Raw genomic sequence first — 11,887 nt, forward strand, 5'->3', positions numbered from 1 at the left:
ATTCTCTTAACTTCAACCGACAGCTTGGCCCCACTGAATCTCGGTTTCTCCAAGTGGGGAAGGGGGCGGGGAGGGGAGGGCCGCAATAGTCCCATCCTACAGAGTTGGGGGGATTAAGCGAGATCATGAGACACAGCCGCAAAGCCCCCCCCCCTTCATACCTTGTACCCACCAATCCCCAGACCCTCATCTCCAGCCAGGCGGCCTCAACTTGTCTGTGCCTGGCTTAGAGACAGCAGCTTCTTCCCCGGAAAACAGATGATGGACGAATGGATGATAAACACATAGATAAGTAATAGACCAATGGACTGACTATTGATAGAACATACATAAGTAAATACAAAGATGACAGACAGGAAGGAAACAGACAGGTAATAGAATGATAGATATACAGATAGATATACAGATAGATAGATAGATAGATAGATAGATAGATAGATAGATAGATAGATTGATAGAGGATTTTATTTTTGAGAACTTATTAACATAATTTATGCAAAGCACCAAAATGTGCCTGGCATACAGCCAGCGTGCAGTAAGTGCTGGAACCTTCTCCCTACCACAGTCCGTTCTGCTTCAGGCCTGTGTCACACAGAAAGGCCTAGAAGGATTCAGACTGCCTTGAATTTCACTCAGACCTTACTTTGTGTGGGAAAATGAATAATCACCAAAAAATGCTTCCTTCCAAACATACCAAGAATTCCTTTTAAGAGTGACAGCTCTCGCTGGGGCAGTCCAGGCTGATTGGCACGCATCACTCCATCTCTGCACAACCTGCCCAGTCAGGGGCCACCTGCGGCGGAGCAAGGACAGGGTGACCGGCCATGCCCGGCAAGGCGGAGGGGGCTGTGGGGGGTTGGCACCTGCACCGGGTGGGCAGAGGGTATCGACCACACATCTGTGCAGGCCTGGCACAGGTTCTCTGATTTTTCCTCTGCTCCCGCAGCCCTGCATTGTGAATATGGGTTTTGTAGGGTGAGATTATGAACTTATTTCATTTCCCCCCAGAGATGTTCATGTTCATTTCCTTTTCTCACAGGTGGGGTTCTGGGCCTGTAAGAACGGGAGATGTACAGGAAGAGAAGAGAGGGGTCCCAGGGTCCCAGGGTCCCAGGGCCAGGGGCAAGGTCAACCTTCGCCCTGCACAGCCTACAGTCTTGCAGGATGATTTTCCTTTTTCTGAGTGTAGATTTATGGTCCCATCAGTGGGAAAAAATCACTGGGTGGGAGGTGAGTTCTTAAAACAAAGTGAGCAAGGAGGTTGGTCTCTGGACACGTATACATGCGTAGGCACTCGGGCACTCACTGACAAACGCATGCACGCGCAAGGCACACGTGCACGACACATGCATGCACACAGATGCAATGCACACACATGTGCGGGTGCTCACACGTGTGCACACAGAATCATTCATTCCTTTTCTATGAAGACCACAGATGAAAGAGTTGGACAGACAGTCCCCAGGAAATAAGAGTGTATGTCTTAGTTGCGTTCCTAGCTCAAAACGAGCAAATACTGAAGCATCTCACCTCTTGGAAGACACACACACACACACACACACACACACACACACACACACACACACACAAACTGATACACAATGCAAGGAAAATGAATCTGTATCCAACATGTAGGTATCATATATATAATCCAACATATACGTATATATATATTTATATGCCTCTGTCTATAAATATACACATATATCCCTATATACACTCTCCCCACACACACATATAGTATAGGTTGAGTGTTCTTAATTCTCAAACCCAGAATCTTTTAAATGCTCCAAACTCCAAAACTTTTTCAGAACCAACACAATGTTACACTAAATATGCCACATAAAATGACCTCCAGACCGTGTGTATAGGATTACATATGATAAACAAATAAATGCGGTGCTTAGTTTTTGGTCTCAGCCCCAAGAGAGCTCATTATAACTGTGACAACATTGCAAGATACTTAAGAGATCCTAACTCTGCCACACTTCTGGTCCCAAGCATTTCAGATAGGAGGTACTCAGCTTATATCAAATATCCCTAAGTATATCATAACATGTATAGAATTGTCTCTATTTTTACTTATGTGTTTTATCGAACAATTTCCAGTATATGATGAAGCAGATGGCGATGTTCACAGCATGATAAATGTTGTCTAATGATGTGCATTTTTGTATACAAAGTGTAATGCATTTGCTCAAACAAAACAAAACTCTATTGAGAGAATGTGTGAGGAGGGGAAAAAAGAAAAAAAAAAAAGAAATCCTTAGCCATCAATGAACTACCCTATGTTGTCTCCGGTCTGAAAACATTTGGATAGAAAGGAAAACGACGCCTCCAGGCTGTTAGAATCACACAGCCTCCTTCCAGCGGCACTGCCGGCGTGTATCTATCTGAGAAATGTGAACTATGAGGAATTTCTGCCAGAAATCAACAATTCAAAGGGGTCAGATAATACAAAAACCCATTCTACTTTGTGTGTGTGTGTGTGTGTGTGTGTGTGTGTGTGAGTGTGTGTGTGAAGGAAAAACAATACATTACATGAAACTTAAATGAAACTTATTAAGTGACAGTTTATCTGAGGGCTGTAAGTGTGGGACCTCTCAGGGAGTCCTCAAAAGAAGGGAAACAAATACTTGCTACAGTACCACTCTACTCTTTCAGTTCCTCCCAAGGCATTCTGTGGATCTTCCTGACAGCCTCTTTCCTCAAGAAACTCCCCCTGCCCCCCCCCCAGCCTGCTGCCCTCCCCCTGTCTCTAAATTCTGAGGGGACAGCAACGCCCACAGCCCACTGAGACTCACTACCCAACTCAGCCTGGAGAGGGGTGGGTGGAAGGGGGGACACCTGCAAATCTTGGATAGACTTCCAGCTCACCACGGCCCTTATACCTGGCTTGCAAACCACTCTATTCCAGCTTCTTAGATGCACCGAAAAAAAAAAATCTGTTTTCTACATCAGTTCCCCAAGCATAACAGAGGAACGTGCTCAGAAACTGTAGAAGGGCAGAAGGAAGCACACGAAGATGCTCCCCATGCCATGCCCGCCTGGCACTGCGACATGGCCCTCCCTAGCCTGTGCTAGAACCACCACTGCACACGAACCCTGCTCAGGCGGGCAGAGCACAGACCTGAGCGTCATCACCCAAGCACAGGGTTTTTGTTTTTGTGCGTTTTTTTAATGTCTCACTTCCCAGATATCACTGCAAAGTATCACGCCAACAGACCCACAAGGGCCTTGAAATGAATCACAGGTTGCAAGGACTCTGGGCCTCTCCCTGCCTGCACCCTTAGCTCCAGCAAAGCCGGACTTTGGGAACAGCCCGCCCCCTTCTGGTCTCCTTGAGTGTGGTGGAGGGGTGGGCACGGCTAGAGTACAGACCCCTGGCTCCAGGCATTAAGTTCACACTGTCACTATGGGGAAGGAGGGGTGGGGGGCAGATAAAAGAACACATACACCCAGGAGCAACAGCAGTGCCCACCATGGGAGGCGGTAACTGCCAGGAAGGCAACACTGCAAGGAAGAAGAGAACGGACGCACAGCTGTCTGCGCCAGGAGGTGAAGACATTGAGATGCTGGGAAACACAGGTGGGAGGAGGAGTGGCCGAACTTACACATAAAGATGGAGCCTCAGAAAAGCTGAGCAACCACAGCTGGAACTCCACAAGGAATTTTTAAAGAAACGGCCTGTTCCCACCGGCCTTCCCAGGGGCGCTCCGTCTGTGGCTGGGCTGAGGACATGGGTGGGGACACCCGCCTGAACACTCAAGGCGGGCTGTGCATGGGACGGAGGAAGAAGCTGGCCAGCTGGGCCTCCCTGGGTCTCTTCATTTGCCTCAACAGGTGGCATTTACACCCTAAAAATACCTCCTGCCTGCTCCCCAGGCCCACCCTGGGCCGGGAGAGCACGCTCTTCAAGCCTCTGTCCACCTCGTGCAGGGCCGTGAATCTAGAAAGAACTTGTCACTGCCATTTCTGCCTGGACACAGCATTGTCAGCCCAGGAGTTGGGCGGCAGTGTCTCCAAGCACCCGCACGAGGAGGCTGAGTGCTGAGTGTCCATTCCCCGCCTGCCATCTTCCTCCTCTCCATCCCCACAAACAAGGCAAAAGACTTCCTCGCCTCCACATGCACACGGCAGATGTGAAATGCCACCACACCAAGCCCGGGGACAGGCTCAGCTCACAGGCACCAAGGGGCCTGCTCAACTCCCGAGAACTAGTGCAGAGCAGACAGCTGTCTTCAGCTGTGACAAAAGACCTCTGTCCCCTGTCTCCACAGACACTGGGAGGCTGGGGATGCTGCAAACAGCCCCTAGGGGCTAACGGACCCCCTTCACACCCTGCCCGACTGGACACACGGAGACAGGGTCCAGGCCCACATCACCCCCCGCCCCAGCTGTCCCCAGGGCAGAAGCAGCTCGAGGGAGGGGGGGCGGGGATCGCTGAGACCCGGGCCCCGGGGCTCTGGGCTCGGTGGGCTCAGCTAGGTAGGGACAGACAGCAGTGGAGAAGTTTGGGGACCGGGAGAGGCGAGTCGGTTCCACCCGGCTCACATCTGCTTGGAGACGGCGTCCCAGTCCTGCCCGCGGGGAAGGGGTGCCAGGGCGGCCGGCGATCGCCCCCAGGCTGGGCGACATCCGGAGCTGCAGGGGCAGGGGACGGAATCGGAGGGCAGAGGGAGGCGGCGGCGAGGTGAGAGCCGAGCGGACAGAAACCCGGGGCGCGCTCGGAGACACCCGGGGCGGGAAACGGGACCCGAAGTCAGCGGGATCGGACCCCCCGCGAGGAGGCGCCGCGACCCGGGGACGCGGCCGGGCGCGTGCGGCCCCGACCTCGGACCCCTTCCCGGGCCGGGCACCAACTCCACCAGGACCCGCCGAGGCTGCGCCGGGCGCGGCGGCTGAGGACCGGGCGCGACCCGGGGGGAGCTCGCCCCGCAGCCCCGCGCCGCCCCCGCCCCGCCCGCCCCTCCGCGCCGAAGGGCATCTTACCCGCGCCCGGCCGGGCAGTGCCCCGCGGCCGGCCGGCTGCTGCGCGCGGGCTTCTCCGGGGCCGGCTCCCCGCGCCCGAGCCGGGGCCCCGCGTCCTCCGCCGGCTCCTCCCGCTCCTCCGGGGCCGCCGGCTCCGCGGGCCGCCGCGGGCAGGTCCCGGCGCTCGCGGCGCGGGCCCGGGGCCGGGGCCGGGTTGGGGCGCTCCGCCCCGCCGGCCCCCGCGGCGCCCCCGCGGCGCCCCCCGGCCGCGGGCCCCGAGTCCAGGCTGCTGAAATTCCAGGCGAGCAGCGTCTGCAGCAGCAGCACCGTGAGCGCCGCCAGCAGCGCCGAGCGCGAGCGCCGGGCCAGGCTCCGGGCGCACGGCGCCGCCACCATCTTCCGCTCGGCGCGGCGCGGCGCGGCGGGCTCGGCTGGCGGGCGGGCGGGCGGGCGGGCGGGGACCCCGGCGCGCGCTCCGGGCCGCCCCGCGCTGCCCGCACCTCCCGCGGCCGCGGCTCCCGCTCGGGCCCCGCCGCCGCCGCCTCGGCTCCGCGCGCGGCTTCGGGCTCCGCCTCCGCCTCCCCCGCCGCCGCCGCCGCCGCCTCCTCCGCCGCGGCGCGGAGTTTTCAGACGGGCAGGGACCCGGACGTCACCGGGAGGAGGGGAGCGGGGGGCGGCGCGGAGGCCGCCGGGGGCGCGGCGCGCGCGCGGACGGCGGGGCCCGGGGCGACCGGGGGTGGGGGGGGGACGGGCGCGCCCCGCTGCCGGGGCCCGGGGGCACCGTGGGGGGGGGGCGGGGAGGGCGGGGCCGGGGGGCGGAGCCGGCGGAGCGGGGGGGGGGCGGACGAGCAGCGCGATCGGACCGAAGGACAGACCGGCGGACACCCCGGGGCCGGTGCGAGAAAGCGGGCGGGGTGGGGGGGGGCGGGGGCAGGGGCGGGTCCCCCCGGATGGAAGGGGAGGTCAGAAGAAGGGGGGCCCGGTCCCGGGACCCCGCGTGCCCTGTGCGAGAGGGCGGGGCGCAGGGGCGCCGGGCCCGGCCTGGGTGGTCCCGCGTTCGGCACTGGGGCGCTTGGCAGGTGGGGGGCCTGGGGGTCCCCGGCCCCGGCCTGCCCGTCCCGGGGCCCCTGGCCCGAGGGCCTGGGAGGAGGCTTTGCGGACCCCCACCCTCCTCTGGGGCTCCCAGCACTGGGCTGTGTGGCTCCTGAGTCACCCTCTCCCGTGCCAGCGACGCGCTGGGCCCACTGAGTCACGTCTCGGTCCCTCGGGACCCGCAGCCCAGGCAGCGCGCGCAGCTTCCCGGCCAAAGAAGTTTCCCGAATCTTCCCTGCCCCCCCCCCTCCCCGCGCCCCAGGCTGCGCAGGGCTCGGGGCTCGCCCCCGGGGGACCCGGGCCCGGCCGTGTGCTCTGGGGGTCTCGCTGGCCTCCCCAGCCCCCCTCCCCTCCCCATCCCGTCCCCAAGGGCCTGGGGAAAATGGTCCCCAGCCCTCTGACTCCATCCCACCTTTCCCTCCCAGGGGTCTCTGCGTGGCAGCCTGGAGGGGGGGGGGTGCCGGCCTGGGGGGGGGGTGCCAGCCTGGGGGGGGTGCTGGCCTGGGGAGAGGGGTGCTGGCCGCGTCTTCTGCTGGACATCCCCCTCCCCCCGTGGGGTGGGGTCACCACTGGGGCTCAGATCCCCAATCTGTGAGTTGGGGATTTGGGGGTGACTGGTTCGCACGGCCTCCCCTACACTTTACAACCTCACCCTCACTTCTAAAGGGAAGAGAATCTGTGGGCGAGGCGGGCAGGGCTGGAACTTTCCATCCCCTGCCGCTGACCTGGGCCGGCACCCACCCGTTGGGACCCCGGGCTGGGCCTCCGTCCTCCAAAGGTGCGCATGGGGCTGAGCTGCCCGCTGGGGCCGCGGGGCTGCGGGGAGCCAGGGCGGTGCAGGACGCAGCAGCAGGGCGGCGGGCCTTCGCAAGGAGTGCGGCTGGCTGCGGGAACAAAAAGGGCTTTTTGAATCCATGAATTACCCAGCCGGCTGCCAGCCGGTGGAGATTCCCCTCTCCAGACCTGAGTCGGGCCCCAGGGCGCCAACGGCCTGGCCAGGCCCGTGGGCAGCCACAGAGGCCTCTCTTTGAGGCCCAGCGCTCAGGGAATTAGGGAGAACAGAGGTGGGGCTGCCACCCTTGCCGTCTGGGAATCTCCATGTCAGAAAACATGAAACCAAAGCATTTCAGAGTCAACACCTCGGGCCCGGCTTCATCCAGCAGCCCAGAACCATCACCTACAAGCCCTCTTCTTTCCCCCCTCTCCCCCCCCCACCTTCCCCAGGCTCTTGTTCACTTGGGGGGAGAAGGGGGGTGTTTCACAAGCTTCTGGGCCTGCACTGCTGAGTCTGCTGGTATCCTCCGTTCCTTTCTAGCTCAGGGGAAAGAGTGTCCAATCTTTCTCAAGTTTCTTCTCAAGGATACAGAACGAGATGCAGCAGCTCATGCCTTTAATCCCAGCTACTCAGGGGGGGAGACTGGGAGGAGATCACCGTGCAAGACTACCCCAGGCAAAAAGTTACCATTGCACTGCTCATCCCAAATTCTGGGAAGATGTGACAAGGAGGACTGGGTAAAAACATGACACATGATCTAAAAAATAGCTAGAGCAGAGCAAAGGGTTGGAGATGCGGCTGGAGTGGCACAGTACCTGGCCCTGAGTGCCAAGCCCTGAGTTCAAATCCCACCTTCAGTATGGCCTCTCTCCACCCCCCACCCCTACCGCTGCTCTGGGGTGGGGGTGGGGCTGCAGGAGCTGCCCTCCGGCCCTGCGCTGCTCTGCTCAAGGCCCTCAGGCAGTGCGCGGCCTCCTCCAGGTGACACAGTTAGCCCTGGTCCCTTAGGCCGCCTCTGATTCAGCTCCCTTGGGACTCCCCCGGGGCAGCAGGAAGGCTAGAACGCTCAGCCCTCCATCCCTGGAGAAAGAGCTGTTTGTTTATTTCAACTCATAAAAGCCACGCAAGGCCTGAGGTTTTAGAAGCTCCAGACAGGTGCTCAGCACCATAAACAGCTTATGTGATGTTTTTTTTCCCCCCTGGTGGCAAAAAATCACCCAAGATAGAAGAAATAGAAAAGGCATCTCCAGAATCTTCTCTACTGTCTTTCTGCCCTGGTACAAAAGCAATTTGTCTGTCTGTGAGTGGGGGGCAGCAGTTGGGGTGCGGAATTGGGGAGTTTGAGTCCATGATGCCATCTCAGTTGGAGGGGAGGGGCTGGCTGCAGAATCCAGAGCCCCCCGGGAGAAGCAGAGGGGAGCCTGTGAGTTCTCTAAGGCCCACGGGGCCACAGCAGCCACTCTGTGTTTGGAGGAAACCAGAGCTAGGGAACAGGATGGAGAAGAAAGTACTGTGTGAGCCCTGGTCCTTAGACTTTCAAAAAAGCTCAGTCAACCAGCAAACACGCGTGGCCCTGCTTATGTGCTGGGCAAGAGTGGCCTTCATCGGGGCACGGGGGGGGGGGTGCAGGGACTGGCCCTTGGGATTAAGAGCTGGCTGGAGAGTAGGTTAGTATGAGGTTTCCCAGGCTTGATTCCCCACCCTGTTGCTTTCTGGGCCTTTAGCAACATTGTGAACTCATTCTGTGCCTCAGTTTACCCATCTATAAAATGTGACTAATAGTAGAACCCTTAGCATAGGTTTCTTGTAAGCATTACAGGAGATAACCCATCAAGACTGACATCTAGTAAGTGCTCAGCCGACGGGGCTTCTATTTTTCCTTTCTTCCTTTCCTCCTATTGTTGTTGTCTGCCGCCTACCCCCCTCCTTGGGCACGTGCCAGTTCTAGGGCTGAACCTCAGGGCCTGGTGCCATCCCTGAGCTTTTCACTCAAGCCTAGTGCTCTACCGATTGAGCCATGGCTCCACTGCCAGCTTTTTGGTGATTGATTGGAGATAGGAGTTTCACAGACTTTGGGCTGGTTTCAAACATGATCCTCAGATCTCAGCCTCTTGAGCAGCTAGGATGACAGGCGTGAGCCACCAGTGCCCAGCCTTGGGCATTTATTTTACATGAAACGGTGCCCCTGGCCGCTGTCGGGTTGGGCTCAGGTCCAGGCTCAGGTCAGTTTGTAAAAAGCCAGTTTCTTGTCCTCTCCTGATCTCATGGTGGAGCAAGGGAGGGAGGGGGGCACTCGCCTCCCTCTGCATTTAAATAAATTTCAGACCAAGAGTCAGATTTTGTGAAAGACACAGCCGCTTTTATCCTCTCAGCCACGTGCCTGTCGCTTTTCGTTGTTGTTGGGGTTTTGTTTTGTTTTGTTTTGGGTCTGTTTTTACCCAAGGGCTACCCAATGGACTTGGCTTTCCTCAGAAAACCATTTTTGAAAATTCTTGAGTTTCACTTCTGCATAAAGAAGAGACTCGAGGGCAGGTGTCCCGTCCGTGTCTGGGCGTGGGTATGGGGCCCGTGGGAGGGCGGCCTGCACACCAGCGAAGCCCTGACTGACTCCAACAAGCACTTACAACCCCCCGGGGCCCTGGGCTGGCCACAGGCCGGAAGACCGAGGTCCCTTGGCCCTGACTGCAGGGCACAGGCACCAACCCCAGCTGCCCTTCCCTAACCCCGCCCAGAGAGGAAGTGACCTCAGCCCAGCCCCCAGGTGCACAGATGCCCAGCTGTGCTTCCCAGCGCCGCCCTGTTTCCAGGTGAAGCTTTGAACAGCAGAGGGAGCTCCAGGTAACAAATAACTTTGCTATGGCCGAGGTTTCCTGTGGAAAAGAGCTGCAGACCAGGGGAAGAGCTGGGCCCAGGTAGGGCTGCGGTCCACCCATCCATCTGTGCCCAAGGAAACTGCTGATTGGCAGGCACCCGGTTGCCGGGGCAGGGGTGGGGTGGGGGGAGCGGTGCTGGAAGAGACAGGAAGGAAAGGAAGAAAATCAGAAGCCGCTGCCTGTGGGAGGCACCAGCTGCCCTTGGGCGATGGACAGCCGCTCTGGGAAACCTCGGCCTTCAAGCAGAGGGGGACAGAGTCACTGCTCACCCAGGCCCTTCAGAGGGGTAGGCAAAGGTTAAATACGGGCTCAAACCACAGCACTAAACTGCAAAGGTTAAATACGGGCTCAAACCACAGCACTAAACTGCGCGCCTGCTTGCTAACATCAGCTTGCTTGGAAACAGAGGGCCACTGCCCTGGGGCTTGCGTTTCCCTGAAACAAAGCTAGAAGAGCATAGGCTCCTCCTCTCCTACCTAGATTATCCTGGGAAGAATAAATGGCTTAACATAAATTCAGGAGCAGGCACCGGTGGCTCACGTCTGTGATCCTAGCTATTTAGGAAGCTGAGATCAGAGGATCCTCATCTGAGCCATCCTGGGCATCCAAGACCTGCTTCTCTCCAATTAATTACCCAAAAGCCAGAAGTAGAGCTGTGGTTCAAGTGATAGGGCACTACCCTTAAGCTAAAAAGCTCAGGGATAGAGGCCAGTCCCTGAGTTCAAGCTCCAGGACCAGCACCAAAACACAGAACAACAACAACAAAAACAACCACAAAAACAGTACAGAAACCCTAAGGCCGGGACCCAAAGGAATTCAAACAACCAATGGGAACTTGACCAAATAAATACATCTATATTTGAAGAAATCAATACTTCTTCTCCATAGAAGGCAGATAAATAGAAATCAAAACAAGAACGGACACAAAGAAATTGCACAGTATACCCTACAAACTCAGTTTAATGGATTCCTAGAGTAACATATACTTGCCTTAACAGAAAAATAAATAATATTTTCTCATAATCATGACATCTATTATATGTTTGGACATAAAGAAAACCTCCATGAATGAAATAAAGAGATTTTTTTCTTCTAGCCAAATTCTCTCTGATCATAATCCAATAATTTTAGAGACACTTTATTACTTTGTTTATTTGTGATCGCTGAAAATTGGCAAGCAATCCGAGACAATAAAGTTCAATCTTTCTCAAGCAACGAATAAGAACACTTTATAGCAAAACCTAAGAATACAAACAAATGGTAGAGTCAGAGGGAAATTAATAAGCTGAGATGCCTTCATAATAAAGAGTTACTAACCAAACAATAAGAGAATTTACTCCGAACCCTCGAGGTTAAAATAAAGAACAAAGTAAATTAAGAGAAATTCTGGGAAGAGAATTCACAGTGATGGGAGGCTGGATTTAATGGGACAGGAATCACAAAATAGCAGCAGAAGGGAAAAATAAATTTAAAAGCTTTTTGTGTGGGTGTGCGGTTCTGGGGATTGAACTGAGTGTCTGCGTATGCCAGGCGAAGCTCTCTGCCAGCCACGTTCCCCAGCCCTCCCAAAGCTTGTTTTTATTTATTTATTCTTCCATTGGTATGTATTCTGTACAGGGGGGAGGGGAGTCCCTGTGATTTTCCAGTGTACAATGAATTGTACATTGCTCACATTCAGCTCTTCTAGTCTCAACTTACTTTTTTCCCACACTCTCTATCTCTCCCTCGACTTTTTTTTTTTTTTTTTTTTTTTTTTTTTTGGTGCTGGTCATGAGGTTCCAACTCAGGGCTGGGGTGCTGTCCTTGGGTTTTTTTTGTTTTTTGTTTTTTTTTGTTTACTTTTTTTTTTGCTCAAGGCTAGTGCTCGACCACTTGAGCCACAGCTCCACTTCTGGCTTTCTTCTTGTTGTTGTTGGTAACTCATTGGAGGTAAGTGTCTCACCGACTTTCCTGGCCTACGATCCTCAGATCTCAGCCTCCTGAGTAGCTAGGATTACAGGCGTGAGCCACTTGGCGCCCGGCTCATCATGACATTGTAGTATGTATATATAATGTGCTCCAATCACCTTTTCTTCTTGCATCCTCTCTTAACCCACTCCCATCTTTCACTGGTTAGTCCCTCACCCCAGCCCCCCACCAGAAGGTCCCCCATTTCTGTTCATGCACTTCTCTCATT

At 56.2% G+C, this 11,887-nt stretch overlaps 1 protein-coding gene across 1 annotated transcript in view; it reads right to left on the reverse strand.

Moving 5' to 3' along the window:
* The window catches only part of LOC138814503 (xylosyltransferase 1), a 156,013-nt gene extending 150,646 nt beyond the window's left edge, over positions 1-5,367 (reverse strand). Inside the window, exon 1 of the mRNA XM_070003402.1 lies at positions 4,993-5,367. Within this exon, the coding sequence (XP_069859503.1) occupies positions 4,993-5,367 (375 nt within the window). The remainder of the gene's footprint in view (positions 1-4,992) is intronic.
* Between the last annotated feature and the right edge of the window lie 6,520 nt (positions 5,368-11,887).

This window comes from Dipodomys merriami, unplaced genomic scaffold (genome assembly GCF_024711535.1).
Source record: "Dipodomys merriami isolate MVZ:Mamm:240054 unplaced genomic scaffold, mDipMer1.0.p SCAF_60, whole genome shotgun sequence".
Lineage (NCBI taxonomy): Eukaryota > Metazoa > Chordata > Mammalia > Rodentia > Heteromyidae > Dipodomys > Dipodomys merriami.